Source organism: Gymnoscopelus microlampas (genome assembly GCF_963454915.1).
Source record: "Gymnoscopelus microlampas genome assembly, chromosome: 10".
Lineage (NCBI taxonomy): Eukaryota > Metazoa > Chordata > Actinopteri > Myctophiformes > Myctophidae > Gymnoscopelus > Gymnoscopelus microlampas.
Window position 1 is genome coordinate 55623951 of NC_139947.1, and position 23225 is coordinate 55647175.

A 23225-nucleotide genomic window follows, 5' to 3' on the forward strand; every position below is an offset into this window, starting at 1 on the left:
GTACACTGGCTTTATGCACAACAACATGTGTGTATCTACTACACACATTCATACTGCGTACACTGGCTTTATGCACAACAACATGTCTGTGTATCTACTACACACATTCATACTGCGTACACTGGCTTTATGCACAACAACATGTGTGTATCTACTACACACATTCATACTGCGTACACTGGCTTTATGCACTGTATCTACTACACACATTCATACTGCGTACACTGGCTTTATGCACAACAACATGTCTGTATCTACTACACACATTCATACTGCGTACACTGGCTTTATGCACAACAACATGTCTGTATCTACTACACACATTCATACTGCGTACACTGGCTTTATGCACAACAACATGTGTGTATCTACTACACACATTCATACTGCGTACACTGGCTTTATGCACAACAACATGTCTGTGTATCTACTACACACATTCATACTGCGTACACTGGCTTTATGCACAACAACATGTCTGTATCTACTACACACATTCATACTGCGTACACTGGCTTTATGCACAGCAACATGTCTGTATCTACTACACACATTCATACTGCGTACACTGGCTTTATGTGTATCTACTACACACATTCATACTGCGTACACTGGCTTTATGCACAGCAACATGTCTGTATCTACTACACACATTCATACTGCGTACACTGGCTTTATGCACAACAACATGTCTGTATCTACTACACACATTCATACTGCGTACACTGGCTTTATGCACAGCAACATGTCTGTATCTACTACACACATTCATACTGCGTACACTGGCTTTATGCACAACAACATGTCTGTATCTACTACACACATTCATACTGCGTACACTGGCTTTATGCACAACAACATGTGTGTATCTACTACACACATTCATACTGCGTACACTGGCTTTATGCACAACAACATGTGTGTATCTACTACACACATTCATACTGCGTACACTGGCTTTATGCACAACAACATGTCTGTATCTACTACACACATTCATACTGCGTACACTGGCTTTATGCACAACAACATGTCTGTATCTACTACACACATTCATACTGCGTACACTGGCTTTATGCACAGCAACATGTGTGTATCTACTACACACATTCATACTGCGTACACTGGCTTTATGCACAACAACATGTCTGTATCTACTACACACATTCATACTGCGTACACTGGCTTTATGCACAACAACATGTCTGTATCTACTACACACATTCATACTGCGTACACTGGCTTTATGCACAACAACATGTCTGTATCTACTACACACATTCATACTGCGTACACTGGCTTTATGCACAACAACATGTCTGTATCTACTACACACATTCATACTGCGTACACTGGCTTTATGCACAGCAACATGTGTGTATCTACTACACACATTCATACTGCGTACACTGGCTTTATGCACAACAACATGTCTGTATCTACTACACACATTCATACTGCGTACACTGGCTTTATGCACAGCAACATGTGTGTATCTACTACACACATTCATACTGCGTACACTGGCTTTATGCACAACAACATGTCTGTATCTACTACACACATTCATACTGCGTACACTGGCTTTATGCACAACAACATGTGTGTATCTACTACACACATTCATACTGCGTACACTGGCTTTATGCACAACAACATGTCTGTGTATCTACTACACACATTCATACTGCGTACACTGGCTTTATGCACAACAACATGTCTGTATCTACTACACACATTCATACTGCGTACACTGGCTTTATGCACAACAACATGTCTGTATCTACTACACACATTCATACTGCGTACACTGGCTTTATGCACAACAACATGTGTGTATCTACTACACACATTCATACTGCGTACACTGGCTTTATGCACAACAACATGTCTGTGTATCTACTACACACATTCATACTGCGTACACTGGCTTTATGCACAGCAACATGTCTGTGTATCTACTACACACATTCATACTGCGTACACTGGCTTTATGCACAACAACATGTCTGTATCTACTACACACAGCTCTCTATTGGGGGGGGGGATAGGTTACCCCCAGGCTACCCCCACCATGACTGTCATATCATGACATGTCTTGGCGCGACTTCTACCTGGTTTTGTCACGTTCTCCATTGACAGCCTGTACATCTACATAAACGTTCATATTTACAATATAAAGCTCTGACCCCACGGCCATGGATGTTGAAACGCCCGGGTCTAAGTACCGTATCTTCTGGATTGTTCCATAAAAAAACATTTTAATCCTATCTGTGGCCAATTTCCCTTCATATGCTTTCAACCAATGCGACCCTATTGGTTGGAAGGTGTACTGCACTCTGACACATTACAACAACTCTATGAGAAAATGGCCGCCGATCGGATTAAAATGCTTTTTATTGAACACTATGGAAGATACGGGTACTTAGACCCGAGCGTTTCAACTTGTTACATCCGTGGCTGTAGGGTCAGTAGTTTATATTTGAAATGTACAGGTTGTAAATGGAGAACGTTTATGTACAGGTTGTAAATGGAGAACGTTTATGTACAGGTTGTAAATGGAGAACGTTTATGTACAGGTTGTAAATGGAGAACGTTTATGTACAGGTTGTAAATGGAGAACGCACCAAGTTCTCCATGTCGCTCGGGACAGACGAGCGTCATGTGAACCATGGCTACCCCCTCATACTAGATTTCTAACCCTCTCTTTCAAGATTTAAAAAAAAAAATAGCTCATCTTCAAGCTCACTTATAGATCAGCTATTTTCATCCAGCTGATGTACGGTACCCCTTCTCAAGGACCCCTCATTTATCAGACTGACTTAATCCAGAGAGATTTACAGTAAGCAAGTTAAACACGAGGTAATACATTAAATGCATAGAAATAGTAATCTAGGATCATAGGTAAACCAAGAACCTAGCATCAGTCTAAACAGTAGAATATAATATATATTTTTAAATCTGTACATTGAAACTATACAAAGTATAGGATACCAGGTCAACACATGAAACCTGGCATCTGTCTACATAACATGTTATCTGAACTACATCTGTCTACATAACATGTTATCTAAACTACATCTGTCTACATAACATGTTATCTAAACTACATCTGTCTACATAACATGTTATCTAAACTACATCTGTTTACATAACATGTTATCTAAACTACATCTGTCTACATAACATGTTATCTAAACTACATCTGTTTACATAACATGTTATCTAAACTACATCTGTCTACATAACATGTTATCTAAACTACATCTGTCTACATAACATGTTATCTAAACTACATCTGTCTACATAACATGTTATCTAAACTACATCTGTCTACATAACATGTTATCTAAACTACATCTGTCTACATAACATGTTATCTAAACTACATCTGTCTACATAACATGTTATCTAAACTACATCTGTCTACATAACATGTTATCTAAACTACATCTGTCTACATAACATATTATCTAAACTACATCTGTCTACATCACATGTTATCTAAACTACATCTGTCTACATAACATGTTATCTAAACTACATCTGTCTACATAACATGTTATCTAAACTACATCTGTCTACATAACATGTTATCTAAACTACATCTGTCTACATAACATGTTATCTAAACTACATCTGTCTACATAACATGTTATCTAAACTACATATGTCTACATAACATGTTATCTAAACTACATCTGTCTACATAACATGTTATCTAAACTACATCTGTCTACATAACATGTTATCTAAACTACATCTGTCTACATAACATGTTATCTAAACTACATCTGTCTACATAACATGTTATCTAAACTACATCTGTCTACATAACATGTTATCTAAACTACATCTGTCTACATCACATGTTATCTAAACTACATCTGTCTACATAACATGTTATCTAAACTACATCTGTCTACATCACATGTTATCTAAACTACATATGTCTACATAACATGTTATCTAAACTACATCTGTCTACATAACATGTTATCTAAACTACATCTGTCTACATAACATGTTATCTAAACTACATCTGTCTACATAACATGTTATCTAAACTACATCTGTCTACATAACATGTTATCTAAACTACATCTGTCTACATAACATGTTATCTAAACTACATCTGTCTACATCACATGTTATCTAAACTACATCTGTCTACATAACATGTTATCTAAACTACATCTGTCTACATCACATGTTATCTAAACTACATCTGTCTACATCACATGTTATCTAAACTACATATGTCTACATAACATGTTATCTAAACTACATATGTCTACATAACATGTTATCTAAACTACATCTGTCTACATCACATGTCATCTAAACTACATCTGTCTACATAACATGTTATCTAAACTACATCTGTCTACATAACATGTCATCTAAACTACATCTGTCTACATAACATGTTATCTAAACTACATCTGTCTACATAACATGTTATCTAAACTACATCTGTCTACATAACATGTTATCTAAACTACATCTGTCTACATAACATGTTATCTAAACTACATCTGTCTACATAACATGTTATCTAAACTACATCTGTCTACATAACATGTTATCTAAACTACATCTGTCTACATAACATGTTATCTAAACTACATCTGTCTACATAACATGTTATCTAAACTACATCTGTCTACATCACATGTTATCTAAACTACATCTGTCTACATAACATGTTATCTAAACTACATCTGTCTACATAACATGTTATCTAAACTACATCTGTCTACATAACATGTTATCTAAACTACATCTGTCTACATAACATGTTATCTAAACTACATCTGTCTACATAACATGTTATCTAAACTACATCTGTCTACATAACATGTTATCTAAACTACATCTGTCTACATAACATGTTATCTAAACTACATCTGTCTACATAACATGTTATCTAAACTACATCTGTCTACATAACATGTTATCTAAACTACATCTGTCTACATAACATGTCATCTAAACTACATCTGTCTACATAACATGTCATCTAAACTACATCTGGGAACAGACGCCATGAGACAGAACACATACACTGAATTATTCTTTAGTGGGAAATGTATTTGTCTCATTAGTAAGAACAACACAGCAGTCAGTGGTGAACACTGAACTAAGGGAACTTGGAAAGACGTCTGATCTCATGACAAACACATCGTTTGACAAGACTTCTCCTGCCAAAAAAAAACAAAGAAAGGAGGAAGTGCAACCTCAGCCACATGTATGTTTATCCTCCATTAAACTGGATGAAGTTCAGTCATCACTATTTTATTTGTCTCATCAGCAACAACGGCCAAGCGATAGAGATGGAAAAGACACTTTCAGACGAACCTCAAATCATTTGAATAGGAAGTGAAATTTAAACCCTGTGTGTCGTACATGAAACTGGATAAAGTGTTTTCATCACTATTTCTATTTTTAAAAGTCCAATAAATCATGTTTGTGTTATAGTTTGACGAGGCTGACTTTTGATTCAGGTTCTGGAACAACGGCCCAATGTTCTAAACCAAGGGTTCACAAACGTTTCAGTCGCGACCCCCCCCTAAATAATCCTATTTCAACTGGGGACCCCCCAAAATAATCCTATTTCAAATGGGGACCCCCCAAAATAATCATATTTCAACTGGGGACCCCCCAAAACAATCATATTTCAACTGGGGACCCCCCCACCCTGACAAGCACTTGTAATTGTAGGAGTTGAGGCATTACATTTAGTTTGACTCGGTTCCACAGATAGATACTGTGAAAATAGCAGATCTACAAGCTCACAACGCCCTCTAAAGTAGCTTTGCATCTCTAGAGACATGAAGTAAACCAGGTCATTCACCAGCATGTCTCTGTCTGTTTCCAGCAGCACATCTCAGAGGGTCTGGAGAACCGTCTCAGTGATCTGGAACAGTCCTACTCTATGGCTCAGAAACAGGTAGGAATGGTGATATTATGTCCTACTATAACTAAGGAAACGTCTGTCATCAGAACCTGTCTGTTCCTCAGGGTTCTCCTCAGTGGCTGGAGCAGTTGATCTGAACATTGACCATTAGCATTATGCACACATTATGCACACATTATGCACACATTATGCACACATTATGCACACAACCGCAACGCCTGTTTTTCACTTTCCCAAAATGTAAGCTGTTTATCAGGGTTTTTGTGTAAACACCGGAGATTCTGCGTTCAGGCTATGGGACGATTGGAATCTGTCGTCGCCATGGTTACAGCGGCGCAAGCTATGGGATGATCAAACTGCGCATGAGTTACTCCTGCCGAGTCCGACCACGCCCCCACACAGAGAACACGCCCCCACACAGAGAACACGCCCCCACACAGAGAACGCCACAACAACACACACTGAAATCATATATTATAATGTTATAAATATTAATATTCATATATTCATATATAGGTGGGCATGGCCTTGGCTACAGCAGAGCAGCTGAAGACCTCAGACCTCATATATTATACATATTAATATTCATATATTCATATATTCATATATAGGTGGGCATGGCCTTGGCCACAGCAGAGCAGCTGAAGACCTCATATATTATAATGTTATAAACATTAATATTCATATATTCATATATAGGTGGGCATGGCCTTGGGTACAGCAGAGCAGCTGAAGACCTCATGTATTATAATGTTATAAATATTAATATTCATATATTCATATATTCATATATTCATATATTCATATATAGGTGGGCATGGCCTTGGCCACAGCAGAGCAGCTGAAGACCTCAGACCTCATATATTATAATGTTATAAATATTCATATATTCATATATTCATATATTCATATATAGGTGGGCATGGCCTTGGCTACAGCAGAGCAGCTGAAGACCTCAGACCTCATATATTATAATGTTATAAATATTAATATTCATATATTCATATATTCATATATTCATATATAGGTGGGCATGGCCTTGGCCACAGCAGAGCAGCTGAAGACCTCAGACCTCATATATTATAATGTTATAAACATTAATATTCATATATTCATATATTCATATATAGGTGGGCATGGCCTTGGCCACAGCAGAGCAGCTGAAGACCTCAGACCTCATATATTATAATGTTATAGACATTAATATTCATATATTCATATATTCATATATAGGTGGGCATGGCCTTGGCTACAGCAGAGCAGCTGAAGACCTCAGACCTCATATATTATAATGTTATAAATATTAATATTCATATATTCATATATTCATATATAGGTGGGCATGGCCTTGGCTACAGCAGAGCAGCTGAAGACCTCATATATTATAATGTTATAAACATTAATATTCATATATTCATATATAGGTGGGCATGGCCTTGGGTACAGCAGAGCAGCTGAAGACCTCATGTATTATAATGTTATAAATATTAATATTCATATATTCATATATTCATATATTCATATATAGGTGGGCATGGCCTTGGCCACAGCAGAGCAGCTGAAGACCTCAGACCTCATATATTATGTTATAAATATTCATATATTCATATATTCATATATTCATATATTCATATATAGGTGGGCATGGCCTTGGCTACAGCAGAGCAGCTGAAGACCTCAGACCTCATATATTATAATGTTATAAATATTAATATTCATATATTCATATATTCATATATAGGTGGGCATGGCCTTGGCCACAGCAGAGCAGCTGAAGACCTCAGACCTCATATATTATAATGTTATAAACATTAATATTCATATATTCATATATTCATATATAGGTGGGCATGGCCTTGGCCACAGCAGAGCAGCTGAAGACCTCAGACCTCATATATTATAATGTTATAAACATTAATATTCATATATTCATATATTCATATATAGGTGGGCATGGCCTTGGCTACAGCAGAGCAGCTGAAGACCTCAGACCTCATATATTATAATGTTATAAATATTAATATTCATATATTCATATATTCATATATAGGTGGGCATGGCCTTGGCTACAGCAGAGCAGCTGAAGACCTCATATAGTATAATGTTATAAATATTAATATTCATATATTCATATATTCATATTTAGGTGGGCATGGCCTTGGCTACAGCAGAGCAGCTGAAGACCTCATATAGTATAATGTTATAAATATTAATATTCATATATTCATATATTCATATATAGGTGGGCATGGCCTTGGCCACAGCAGAGCAGCTGAAGACCTCAGACCTGCCGGCTCAGGTCCTGTCTCTCCACACAGAGATGAAGACCAGGCTGCAGGAGATGCAGGAGGCCAGCGTCTCCATGGAGACCATGGAGAGCATGCAGGCGGTCCTCAGGGAGAAGAGCCAGGACTTTGAGGGGGTCCGGCTGCAGGTGGAGGGTCTGGCGGCGCTGAGCGCTGACCTGGCCCAGAACGTGGAGACCTTGACCTCCAGCCTGGAGGCCCAAGACTCCAGACTGGAGGAGAGGAGCGACCTGGTGCTGAAACTGAGCTCTACTCTGATACTACAGGTATTAATACTCTAAATACTCTGATACAACAGGTATTAATACTCTGATACAAATACTCTGATACAACAAGTACTAATACTCTGATACAACAAGTACTAATACTCTGATACAACAGGTACTAATACTCTGATACAACAGGTACTAATACTCTGATACAACAGGTATTAATACTCTGATACTAATACTCTGATACAACAGGTATTAATACTCTGATACAACAGGTATTAATACTCTGATACTAATACTCTGATACAACAGGTATTAATACTGTGATACTAATACTCTGATACAACAGGTACTAATACTCTGATACAACAGGTACTAATACTCTGATACAACAGGTACTAATACTCTGATACAACATGTACTAATACTCTGATACAACAGGTAATTTCCTTCATTAGAAATGGCATATCGGTTCCTAGACGCGCTAAAAGCCGTTCAAACGAAGGCGTTTAGAAGTCCTACACAAACAGCACAATATGATCAAATATCACAAATCCGGTAAAACACGGCTGTAGGGAGAAGTATCGTATCTCGGTAACACCGTCGTATGGAGGAGTATAGAGCTGCTGCCTCGCTCCGAGCCCAGCTGCATTCCTCCCCTCACCCCCACCCCCACCCCTCACCCCACCCCCACCCCCCCCTCCCCCACCACCGTCTCAGCTGAAATAGTGAGGTAGGAATAACCTGCCCTGCAAACTTTGTAACCAACCTTTGCTGTTCTCATCTTGAAAACTAGAATCCACATGTCAGAGGGTGTTCTACATTAGTAGGATAGCCAGCGCTAGTTAAGAGCCTGCGCAGGGCAAAACTATTCTCTGTTAGTGCTTATGAGCTCCAGAAGTCCTTAAAAATCAGATCCCGAAAATAGCAGATCTACAAGCCCACAATGCCTCGCATGTGAGCTTGTAGATCTCTGCTTGTACTCTCTGGTATTATATCATTTTTTTGTCTGTTGGACAGTAAGACAGTAACTAGGCTACACTTCAAGTCGTGAATTAAAATAGATAAGATACAATTGATTGGGGACGATTGTTAAATGTGAATAGAATGGTGAGATATGTGAAGATTCACAGCTCTAGTAAACGTATGCTACATTATTATACAAATGTCTTGTTTTCTCAGACTGCTCAGCTGGTGGGGATGAAGGAACAGCTGGAACAATACAAGACACATCTGGACGCCAGCTCTCTGGAGATGACTGCTGTCAGGTAGGTTTTTAATGTATGATGACCGCTGTGCGTTTTAATGGCTGTCAGGTAGGTTTTTAATGTATGATGACCGCTGTGCGTTTTAATGGCTGTCAGGTAGGTTTTTAATGTATGATGACCGCTGTGCGTTTTAATGGCTGTCAGGTAGGTTTTTAATGTATGATGACCGCTGTGCGTTTTAATGGCTGTCAGGTAGGTTTTTAATGTATGATGACCGCTGTGCGTTTTAATGGCTGTCAGGTAGGTTTTTAATTGATGATTTTTCCAAGGGGGCGGGATCAAAACAATGGCTCTGGACGCAATTGGTTAGACCTACAACCAACTACCAATTACAGTCTCCCATATTTGAATACTGGGTCCTGATTGGTCACCCCAGACTTCAGGAGCAGGAAATAGATTCACGACGGAGCGGTGCCAGACCCAAATGGCCGAGGGCATTTTGTTTTGCACCGGCAGATTGGTCTGGTCCCAGGCTAGGCTACGTCTGTCCTGCAGCCTTTGGTGCTGTGGGGAGTAGGGGTGTGCCGATATATCGTCCCGCGATATATCGTCCCGCGATATATCGCGATACGTTTTCGTGACGATATGTATCGTTTTGAAAAAAAAAAACGTTTTGAAAAAGAAAAAGATATATATACATATATATATATATTTATATATATTTTTAATTATTTTTTACAATCACTATAATCAGGCATGCAAACAGCCCTGAGGTGAAAAGGGTGACAACATGTTGGGTTTTTTTCGGGTCAGGTGTCACACTATTGCCCTATTTGGATTCAAAACGGCTATTGTAGCTGAAAAGCTACAAGTTTGCATGTGTGAATATTGCAAAAACAGAATTATTTGTTTGCATTTGCTTTGTTTCTCCCCCATATATTTTCATAATAAAAAAGTGCGTATCGTATCATATCGAAATCGTATCGAAGTTGTGAGCCAAATATCGTATCGTATCGTTTGGTGAAATTAGTGTATCGGCACATCCCTAGTGGGGACAACATATCTTCTCTCCTCTGTGGGGACAACATATCTTCTCTCCTCTGTGGGGACAACATATCTTCTCTCCTCTGTGGGGACAACATATCTTCTCTCCTCTGTGGGGACAACATATCTTCTCTCCTCTGTGGGGACAACATATCTTCTCTCCTCTGTGGGGACAACATATCTTCTCTCCTGTGACCCAGAAGGAGTTGATGTTGACTCAGTCAAAGCCTCATGTCTGCTGCTTTGCTCTGATCCTCTGCGCTCTGATCTGGTGTCAGTTCATGTTCACGGGCCCCATATAGGCCCAGTGTTAGGTTACCTTCACACACACACAGCCGTAGTAACAACTGCTTTGTAGACGCTAGTGGAGGAATAGTTTGACTAAAACTAAAAACCATTATGTTATGCTTTAGCAATTAAAGAATAGCAGATCTACGAGCTCATAGCGCGGCACCAAGTGCCGCGCTATGAGCTTGTAGATCTGCTATTTTTGAAAAATTGTGAAAATGTGTGCAAATCTGAATGGAATATAATTTGTTTGAAGCGAACATTTGTAACTGTCCAATGTCTCAACAAATGCCTTGTTGTTTTTCTGAAAAACTGTTGTTGCTTTATCTTTTTCCATGTCAAGGACCCCCAAAATTATATGTATTTGGCCGCGGACCCCCATCTCAAAATATGTTGTTCCAGGGACCCCCCAGAAGCAAAGATTTGAGTTAAAAATGTTTGCTTAAGAAGAAAAAAAAATATATATATTCAAATATTTGCACTAATGTTCACAAATCTTCCAAACATAGCAGATCTACAAGCTCATAGCTCCGCACTCAGTGCCGCGCTATGAGCTTGTATATCTTCTATTTTTGGATAGCCAAAGTATAAAATAATGGTTAAAGTGGTTACACAGATGCGTTCGCGGTCTGAATGGGTTAATAACCGTGTTTCTCAGGTCAAAACGTATTGGTTCACAGTATGGGTTAGTTTTTAACCTCATGAACCCTGGTGGCCCTTAGTCTGGGCATTGCATCATAGCCAAACATTATGTGAAAATAGCAGATCTACAAGCTTACAACTAACTCACAAACAAATGTCTCTCTAGCATGTAATGTTCTTAGAAATCTAAGGAATACTGCTTTTAAATAGATAATGATGCCAACCATACAGAATTTACTCGGAAGACTTGCAAACACATTGAAGCCTACTGTGTATCGCGCATGTTTTGTAGATCGCCTATGTTTTCGTGACTTGGTGTAAAGGGGGGAAAAAAAGAAAGGAGAGAGCAGATCTACAAGTTCACAGCTAGCTCTGAAAGATGTCCCTCTAGCACATGGCAAAATGGAATGTGGGTTTAGGAATCTGTGGAATTCTGCTCTCTGCTGCCTGGGCCTGTCATCATAGACTCAGCCAACATAGCTGATCTACAAGCTCAGCTAGACTTTCGGTGTAGAGATTTGGTGTATAGAGGGGAAAAAGGAGGGGATCAAGTACAGAGCCCTGGGGGACCAATGGTCAACACAGTAAACAGGGTTTAAGTTCATCTGGGTTTTTTGGGGGAAAATGAAAATATTTAATACAATAAAAGTTTTTCAAAAAATAATAAAAAAAGTAATTGAAAAACACGGGCCCTTCACACATTAGGGCAGGATGAGTCACCAGAACAGAGGACGGGTGTTTTAAATGAATCTAACATGATTAAAATGGAGTTTTAAGTTACAATGGGTTTGTACAGGAAGGGGGTGTGTCTGATAAAATTGATATCAAATATATAAATACTGAATCAAGCAAAGTAAACTTAGTAACTTGTAATGGGGGGAAACACACAAGCCTGAGTAGATGATAAAATGACTCCAGACAGACATCAGTGTCTCTCTCCCTGGACTCTTAGCAGAGAGAGAGTTCACTGTTGTTGTTTCTGGTGAAAGCATGTAGGGGGCCTCTTCCTGGAGTTACTCAACATGTGTGTGTGTTTCAACATGTGTGTGTGTGTGTGTGTGTGTGTGTGTGTGTGTGTGTGTGTGTGTGTGTGTGTGTGTGTGTGTGTGTGTGTGTGTGTGTGTGTGTGTGTGTGTGTGTGTGTGTGTGTGTGTGTGTGTCTATACTTGGAAGGACCATATGTCACCACATGTATAGTATAGCATAGTGAAATAGACTCTGGTCTCATTTATCAATGGAACATAGAAACATGAAACATAGAAAGCGGCTTAAATTCGAGCCCAGGAATTTTACGACCACGTCGTCCACGTGGGATTCATCAGCCAATCGTATCCAATCAACAATCCCAGCGTACACACGGTTGGAGGCTTCATAAATCTGACGGCTGCAACCGACCGGCATATACAGTACATAACATATAACATATAAATAACACGCCCTTCTTTCAGAAGCACAACCCTGTGAGTTCTTCTGGGAAGCCAAAAAGAAAGAAAGTTACGTCTCACACATACGCTGCACCTGACACAAATATAACAACATATGACCTCAATCATAACAGCACAATCCAGGTGAACAAACTGAAAAGTGTCATAAAGTCAGAACAATGCAGTGTGGCCATGTATAGGGCACGGGTTGCCGCATAATTATGCGGGGGTAGCGTTTTTTTTTAAATGGCTGCATCACATAATATGCGCATCGCATAATATGCGATGCTATGCGCATATTTCCGCATATTTCGCAACTGTTCGCAACTTTTAGCATATTTCGCATATTTCTGCATATTTCACAACTTTCCGCATATTTTGCAACTTCCCACAATTTCACTGAATAGAATTGCAAAAAAAAAACGCAAATTTCATCTCATAATCAAGCGTTTCAGCCCGCATAATCAGGGATTTTTGCCCGCGTTTTCTGGAGGCTCTAAAAAGCGCTATATAAATTCACCATTTACCATTTTTTACCATTTATATTAATGTGTGTGTGTGTGTGTGTGTGTGTGTGTGTGTGTGTGTGTGTGTGTGTGTGTGTGTGTGTGTGTGTGTGTGTGTGTGTGTGTGTGTGTGTGTGTGTGTGTGTGTGTGTGTCAGGGCTGCGCTGCAGGCCTCAGACCTCCAGAAGGACCATGAGGTGGAGGAACAGCTCAACACGGTGCGTCAGAGCTTAGAGGAGCAGAACCAGGCAGCACACAGTGTGGAGGAACATCTCAGCGCTCAGCTGGACAGCCTGCAGAAGGAGGTAAACACCTTCACCAGCCTTCTGCTTAGGGCTGGGAACCAGAGGAACCACATCCAACATTAAGGAACCGGTTCTATCACACTGTGAGGTCTACTATGTGGACCTTACATCTGCTATATACAGTGGTGGAAAAAGTACTCACATTCTTTACTTAAGTAAAAGTATCAATACTGCAATATAGAAATACTCTGTTACAAGTGAAAGTCCAGAATTCAAAATGTACTCGAGTAAAAGTACAAAAGTATTGGTATCAAAATGTACTTAAAGTCCCAAAAGTAAAAGTACTGAAATATTTGAAAATAGCTGAAGATGATTTTTTTTTTAATTGACGGAGATCTCCGTCAATGTCAGGGAATGTGTTAATAAAAATAGTAAAATCAACATGAAGTTAACACTCTTATTAAAACAACAAACAGTAGTGGGTTTGGTGATGTTCTAGATTGGCTGAATCAGCTTTGTTTGCGTTCGTTTACGCGCTAAAAGAGTGACTTTGAGATCTGTTTCAGCGTACAATACAATGTAAGTCAAAGAGGAGCATATTTTGAATTATCAATTTCTAATCGATGGAGCAATTCTTTTAGATTTCTTGTCCATCTTTGGAGTTACATCATGGCATCAAGGTAACTACACAACCCTAACCTCTACCACAGTGGTGTGGCCCTTTAATGTCAAGGACCACCATATCTCTGAGAGTGTACAAATGGAACCAAATGGACCCGTCAGGGTCCATTTGGTTCCATTTGTACACTCTCAGAGTTATAGACCCTTACAGACAGATACAGATACTTTTCTTTCTATGGATCAGTCACTCCATGGAGATTGTTTAGTTTTTTTCTCATTCCTAAGACAGTCATTTTATGACCAGCAGCGGTTCCGGTAGGAGACACAAAGGAGACTGTTTGTGTCTCCTACCGGAACCGCTGCTGGTCATCAAATTAAAATTTGTTTTGGGTGAACTGTCCCTTTAAACACTGCTACGTTTATGCTTTGTCATAACATGACAAATAGCTGATCTACAAGCTCACATCACCACACGTTGCAAGCCTGTAAGAAGCAACATGATGGTGTAGACCTGTCTAAAGCTCAGATACAGAGAAGCTTTAATAATTAGCATGAAGATAACGAGGCCTGGATGAGCTTCACTGGACTATTTCAGTTCACCGTGTGTCCACCGGGAGCACTGCTGACACATTTACATCTCATTAGGACTCATTAGGACTCAACCTGAAGAGGTTAATTAATCAGCTTGACCTGAAATCTCTGATGATTCATAGAGAGATGAAGTGTAATAATACAGTACAGTTACAGTACATCAGGTTTATTGAGCATATCTCTGCTGTCCAAAATATTAACTTTTCAGGAAATTAAAAACAAACCACAAGTAGGAGTTAGGTGGTTTGACTGACAGCTTGAGGATCCAATGGAGTTAGGAGGTTTCTAGACTTGTGTTTTTGTCCGACCATCGTTCCTCTCTCATAACCATAAGGGTCTAAAAAAGGGTCTAAAAAAGGGTCTAATAAACCCCCTCATTTTGGACCACACTTTGAGACCCACTGGGGTAGCAGAGTGTTTCCAGTGAGTCAACACCCTGACTCTGTTTGACCTGGCCTGTTGTTAAATTACACGTACTATTAAGTTGGAGCCACACACACACACACACACACACACACACACACACACACACACACACACACACACACACACACACACACACACACACACACACACACACACACACACACACACACACACACACACACACACACACACACACACACACACACACACACACACACAGATCAGGGCATGGTTGGGCATATTCCACATGTTGGTGGCAGCATAGTGGAATGTATCCCCCCCCCAGCTTTGTGTAGAATCTACAGGGGGAAGTGAACTAGGTCAGAGGAGCGCCCTCTGGTGGTGTGCCCATGGTGGGTGTGTCTTGGCTGCATACCAGTGACACAGGAGGCAGAGAGCATAGAGTCACATGATGACAGAGCTGTTTATCAAAGTAGAAAAGTAAAGCTGTGACTGAGCCTGCAGCCCTCAGCCCGGCCCCCTCAACTCAACACAACATTACATTACATCATTGGTTCTCAAAGTGGGGTCCGGGGACCCCCAGGGGTACTTGAGGGGGTTCCAGGGGGTCCCCAGCTAAATGATGGACAGGGACCCAAATCGACCCTTATGGGTGTTTAACTCTGAGAGTGTACAAATGGAACCAAATGGACCCTAACGGGTCCATTTGGTTCCATTTGTACACTCTCAGAGTTACATTAACATTGATTATACAATATGAATTGGGGTCCCAGAGGTATAAATGCCATTAAATGGGGGTCCGTAGCCCTAATGCATGTCAAACTGGGGGTCCTTGAAATTGAAATGGTTGAGAATCACTGCTAGAGAGCTGTAAAAACCTTCTCTTATTGGGGTCCCTGGCTTATCTTTTCAAATGGGGGTCCGCGGGCTAATAAGTGTCAATTTGGGGGTCCTTGGCATGAAAAAGTTTGAGAACCACTGCATGACATTATATTACATTACATTACATTACAGTGCAGATCTACGAACTCTTGTTTTATTGTTGTACTGTTTTATTGGATCTTGTTTAGTCGATACACTTTTTGTATTAGCTCGTGCTCATTTGATTTTGCTATTTTGTCTCATCTGTTTAAGACAGTAGGTAGCTGATATATAGCACTTTTATCTTAGCGCTAGGTATACTCTTGGTTGCTTGTTTTTGCAGGAAATTAACTTAAGACTTCTGGTGATTAGTAGTTTCGTTCCCTACCTATGTTGAATACACTTATTGTAAGTCGCTTTGGATAAAAGCGTCTGCTAAATGACTAATGTAATGTACAAGTGTATCAGTATCACTTATATGATCTCATATCATATTATCATGTTATGTTATCTTATATGATCTCATATTATATTATCTTATATTATCTCATATTATATTATCATGTTATCTTATCTTATCTTACAGTTGGAGCAGGTAGAGGAAGTAGCGGCCGCTTCGCCGCAGGAAGAGGAGGAGTCTGTGAGCAAAGAGGAAGTGGCTCCTCCTACGGCTGAGGAGGAGGAAGGAGAGGTCCCTGTTTCAGAGGAGGAGGAGGTGAAGGAGGTGAGCCCGGAGGACAAGAAGGAGGTGTTTATTTCCTCCACTAAAACTGTGACTATGTAAATTATTGGCAATGTCGTCAACAAATAAAACACAGAACTAAGTCGTTTATGTTTGGTTGTGTGTGGGAGTCACGCTCCGAAAATAGTCGATCTACAAGCTTGTGAGCTTGTAGATCGACTATTTTCAGCATGCAGGTAAGTATACGTCAAAGTGTCGTTGGGTTTTCACGTTTTATTCTGCGTTTAGACGGAGACACCGCAGTGACTGAAAACATTTCCACTCTGGAAGCAGTGTTGATTTTGTCGACTAAAACTATGGCGAAAAATATATTTGTCGACTACCTTTTTTCACTGACGAAAAAATAAAAACTAAGCTACGATGACGGTAACTAAGACTACATATGTGGACAGTTTCGTCAACAAATAAAAACTAGACTAAAATGTTTGTGAGGGACGAAGAGATCCAGTAGAACTAAGACCAGTCATTTTATGTTTGGTTGTGCTCGGGTGTTGTGCTCTGAAAATAACAGATGTTAGCAGGTGTTAACAGATGTTAATGTTAACAGATGTTAACAGATGTTAACAGATGTTAATGTTAACAGAACAGATGTTAACAGATGTTAATGTTAACTGATGTTAACAGATGTTAACTCTCTCAGTGCCACGCCCCGAGATATCCCGAGTTTTCCCCGAGTACCCTCGCTGCCAGAACGAGAAATCCCGAGTTTTTACTTTTTACTGTGGTCGCGCTATTCTGTTTATTTTTCATGATCACTTTCGCTTCCTGACTCCTTCAGAGTCACTGGGTTCCGGTTTCATGACGCAGATTCCGTTTCCGGTTCTCATTTTTTTCCCGCGATCTTTTTCGGCCAGAATAGGGAAAGTCACGTTTTTTTCACACGGTATACAAAACGAACGGAGAGGTCCACGTCTATTCTCTTTGGTCTGGGTGACGATCAGTCATCGTAGTCGTGTATAACATCGTATTTTAACCCGATCAGAAATTGTCGAAAACGTTACATCCGTTTATGACCGGATGTGACGTGGGCCTGTTTGGGAGGGGGCGAGCGAGTCAACGAGGTCATCAATGTCTCGATTTGCTGCTCTCTACTGGTAAAACTGTCGTATGAGTTTAAAAGTGCATATAGACAAACGGATGTTATACAGATGTTAAACGGATGTTATACAGATGTTATACAGATGTTAAACGGATGTTATACAGATGTTATACAGATGTTAAACGGATGTTATACAGATGTTAACGGATGTTATACAGATGTTAAACGGATGTTATACAGATGTTATACAGATGTTAAACGGATGGTATACAGATGTTAAACGGATGTTATACAGATGTTAACGGATGTTATACAGATGTTAAACGGATGTTATACAGATGTTAAACGGATGTTATACAGATGTTAAACGGATGTTATACAGATGTTAAACGTATGTTATACAGATGTTAACAGATGTTATACAGATGTTAAACGGATGTTATACAGATGTTAAACGGATGTTATACAGATGTTAACGGATGTTATACAGATGTTAAACGGATGTTATACAGATGTTAAACGGATGTTATACAGATGTTAAACGGATGTTATACAGATGTTAAACGGATGTTATACAGATGTTAAACGGATGTTATACAGATGTTAAACGGATGTTATACAGATGTTAAACGGATGTTATACAGATGTTAAACGGATGTTATACAGATGTTAAACGGATGTTATACAGATGTTAAACGGATGTTATACAGATGTTAAACGGATGTTAAACAGATGTTAACAAATGTTAAACAGATGTTAAATGGATGTTAAAGGAAGGAACATCTGATATTTGACTAATAACTACATGAACATTTGCTGTCTAAATGAACACTGCCAGGAGGTGCCAGAGGAGGCTCCAATAGAGGACAAGGAGGAATCACACACAACAGAGGAGGAGGAGGAGACGGCGATAGAAGAGGAGGAGAACCTCAACGCAGCAGAGCAGCAGGAGGAGGAGGAGGTTTCTGAAGGAGAGCCAGCTGTAGAGGAGGAGACAGAGGAGAAGGACAGTGAGGACGAGGAGGAGGATCGGGGGGAACAGGAGGAGACACCAGTAGAAGAGGAGGAAGAGGAGGAGAAGGAGGAACAGGAGGCGACAGATGAAGAATGTAAGTGTGACCAGTTTTGAACCTGCAGTAGTTTTTAACCTGCTGTAGATCTGAGCTTTTTGAATAGCCAAATAAATTGTGACACAGACAGGTTCCTGGATTAACCCATTAAGACCTGGTAACTTTAGATTTCTTTGGGCAATTCAAAAATAGCAGATCTACAAGCTCATAGCGCGGCACCGAGTGCCGCGCTATGAACTTGTAGATCTGCTATTTTTGAAAAATCGTGAAAAAAAATGTCTTTGGGGAAAACCGGTCATGCGCAATGCGCGACCCCCCCCCCCGTTGTAACTCGCAAAGGAAATGTTATGGTTCCAGGCTGTAGCCAGGCTCATGGCACAACATGAATCGATGCTTTTTTTTGTGTGGATTTGCTCGTCACGGAGTCTACAGATTTAAACAGCAAAGCGCAGTCAATGGGGAGAATGCTGGCACCCAACGTAAGTTGTTATGAAAAAACGCTGGCACCCGATGTGTTAATATTTTTTTTCCAAAAAATTAACCCTAAACCCTAACCCCAGGATTTAGATTTTTTTTAGACACTGCCTCAGGTCTTAATGGGTTAAATAATAACTAAACAGCCTTGTGTTCTCTGCGTTAGTCCTGTGAGACGTTAACCAGAGACTCTCTGTTGACCAAATGATTTGATATGAAAAGTTATAACTTATTAAATAACTGATACTGTTGTGATGTTTTACAGAGAGAGAGAGAGAGAGAGCGGTTACTGTATGCAGAACAAAGGACAGAGTTCCACCTGATCAAAGCCTCTCACAGAAGACAGAAGAAAGAAGAAGACAGTCTCCATGGTGTCAGATAGGAAGGAGTTAATACTGTAATGTATGGATTATCATAAATGCAACATGAATGTTGGTCATTTTCTGAGGCAGCAACGTCCTTTTAGAGTCATCTCTAGAGCTCCCTCTGGTGGTCATACAGAGACACAGCTGATGATGGCTTCATTAAAGGCTCAGTGCGTAATTTTGACTCATAACAAAACAATGTTTATTATTTTTTTAATGTTGAAGACCCCTGCTAAGAACATAAGCACGTTTCTTACATTAAAGGGTATTTTCTGCAATTCAAAAAGTCACACAGGTAAAAAGCTTTTAGTTTGAAGTCACACGGTCTTCTTTTTCACCTCTTTTTTCTTTTCTTTTTACAAATTATTTATTATTTTATTATGTAAACACAGGTCAAAGTTACGCACTATGCCTTTAATTAATGATTAGTTAACCAACCACATTGACAGTACCTGCCGACACCGACCTCAACAAGCCTTAATGCCGGGGTTTTCAACAGGGGGCCCGGGACCCCTAGGGGGTCCTCAGAGTTACTACAGGGGGGGCCACCAAATCTATGTGTGATAGGAACTTTTTTTTGTAGTGGGGGTCCCTGCTTCATCTCTCTCTCTCTTTGAGCTATACAATATGTAGTGGGGGTCCCTGCTTCATCTCTCTCTCAGCTATACAATATGTAGTGGGGGTCCCTGCTTCATCTCTCTCTCAGCTAAGGGGTCCTTGGCCTGAACAACGTTGAAGACCCCTGCTCTATTTTAACACAATACCCGCCAAGACGCATAAAGTCGTTCTATAAAGAAAATGAGGCCCGCTGTTTTAGGCCCCCTAACACAGCTCTGTGATGATGTAACACAGCTCTGTGATGATGTAACACAGCTCTGTGATGATGTAACACAGCTCTGTGATGATGTAACACAGCTCTGTGATGATGTAACACAGCTCTGTGATGATGTAACACAGCTCTGTGATGATGTAACACAGCTCTGTGATGACGTAACACAGCTCTGTGATGATGTCATACAGCTCTGTGATGATGTCACACAGCTCTGTGATGATCCATGTCACTCAGAGAAGAAGTATGTGGATGTGACGTCATTCCAAAAAACGTCACATCCATCCACCCTGACTATGGGAACTTCAGAAAAACACCTCTAACTCCGTTGCTGTTTTTTGCATTGAAAACCACAGTTTTCAGCGGCCAAAGTCCCAACATGGCGGATCGCGGTTGGAATGTTGTTGTTCCTCTGAACACACAGATCCCTCCGCCTACCCACAGGGACTATTTTATTTGTATTTTTTTGTACACAATGGCTTCCACAGCGTTTCACAGATCATGGGATGAAGGTAATTACGCTGGCGAGGGGATAACAAACGATGTTTAATACCTTGGCGGGTGATGTGAGAGAACTGCGTTTCTTATATTAAAGGGTATTTTCCGCAATTCAAAAAGGTCTCTAACTATTTTTCTGCAGGTAAAAAGCTTTTAGTTTGAAGTTTCATACAATATTCTTTTTTTTTTACCAAACTGGAAAACTACAAGCCAATGAGTAAACTAAACACTTAACCCTTTAAGACCGGGAACGCATCTGTGTCATTTTAAGATTTCTTTGGCTATTCAAAAATAGCAGATCTACAAGTTCAGAACTATGCACTACGTTTTTTTTTAATCATGATTTTTTTTTGAAAATATTTGAATATATATAAATATACGTTTTAAATCATTTTTAGCTCTGTTACAACTTCTGGGGGGTCCCTGGAACAACATATTTTGAGATGGGGGTCCACGGCCAAATACATGTCATTTTTGAGAACCACTGATACTGTATTATAGCAACTTACGTTTATTCCTAACAAAACTGTTAGGATTTAGAAGACATTTGTAGAATCCCCCAGAGTTAAACATGTTCCAAATTGTTTCCCAAAAAAGTGCAGGTAGTGCCGCGCTATGAGCTTGTAGATCTGCTATTTTTGAAAAGCCAAATACATCTTAAAATGACACATGTGTTCCTGGATTGAATGTTTTAAAGGAGCACTTCATCTGTTTTCAACCTCATCTTCATATAATTGGTCCTCACTAATTAATGCTCATTATAATATGACATCATCTCTCTCTACTCTCTCTGTGTTCTCATTGGAGGGCTGTGGACACTTCAGAAACCTGCCTACCAGTGACATCATCGGCAGGAAGGTTTGGCACTTTCAAATAAGATTTCAAACTTATTTTATTTGATATTAAAGCAGAAATAGCTTCAGCTATTCAGCATGTTCACTTTCCTAGGAAGAGAAAGCCTGTATTTCTATTAGCTTGGAATCCTCCATCAATGATGTCACTGGTAGGCAGGTTTCTGAACTGTCCACAGCCCTCCTCTGAGACTCAGGAACAAATTATGTGTAATTGATAGAAAATAAGTCATTTTCTGGGTGAACTACTCCTTTAACATCACTTGAAGCCATAAATACGTTGAGCCTGTTTTTGCTCTGATGTGAAAATGTGTTTGTTTCTGTGTTGGTGTGGATTAAAGGGCTATTTCACCCCCAACATGTATTATTTCCCCCCTATCAGCTACCCACCCTATCCCCCCAACCCTAACCCTATCAGTTACCCTCCCTACGAAGCCGTGAAACCAATTATTCAATTCTTCTCATAAAGTGGCTTATTCATTCAGGAAGAAAAATAAATGAATTCTTCATTTGTTCAAGGCTTCAGTATTAAAGGTGAGTAAATGATATGGGGGAATCATGGATTTACATTGTAGGTGTGAAATATCCCTTTAAGAAAATGATGCAGGAAGTAATTTATTGTGTCACACTTGTTTTACACAAAAAAAAACACAGTCGCACCGAACGGACGGACGGACGGACGGACGGAAGGACAAAAACTATTCACTGAAGTCTAGCCAAAAGACTTCTTTTTTTACCTTTTCTTTTTGACCCGATGTCTGTAAACAAAACACACTTTGGTGTTTCAATATTTCTATAAATATTACAGGTGTGATTTGTAATAAAAGTTTTGCTCACTGTATTGTTTTTGCACTTTTTCTAATGGATTATACAATTCTGTGCGTACAGAGTTCAACACACCTGTAGAATTTAAAAGATACATTTTTACACCAAAGGCTCTGAAACCCACTCTTATAACGACATGCACTGTTAACCTGTTAACTGCCAAGCTGTTGGTTCGTTGGTCACTTTCACTACGGCTCTGCTCGTTTTCACTCGTTTTATTTTGTTTTTTTTTTTTTTGTTTTGAATAAACTGGTTCCTCCGTTTTTTTTACACTCAG

General features: G+C 39.7%; 1 protein-coding gene across 3 annotated transcripts in view; it reads left to right on the forward strand.

The window, feature by feature from the left end:
- Positions 1-23225, forward strand: part of LOC311053101 (uncharacterized protein) — a 27053-nt gene extending 3828 nt beyond the window's left edge. Inside the window, exons 2-8 of one of the 3 annotated variants that reach the window (XM_084068501.1) lie at positions 5882-5953; positions 8163-8492; positions 9621-9706; positions 13708-13855; positions 16842-17003; positions 18875-19145; positions 19846-23225. In XM_084068501.1, the coding sequence (XP_083924627.1) occupies positions 5882-5953; positions 8163-8492; positions 9621-9706; positions 13708-13855; positions 16842-17003; positions 18875-19145; positions 19846-19847 (1071 nt within the window). In that variant the 3' untranslated portion in view covers positions 19848-23225. The remainder of the gene's footprint in view (positions 1-5881; positions 5954-8162; positions 8493-9620; positions 9707-13707; positions 13856-16841; positions 17004-18874; positions 19146-19845) is intronic. The other 2 variants (XM_084068503.1, XM_084068502.1) reach the window with 2 other exon arrangements.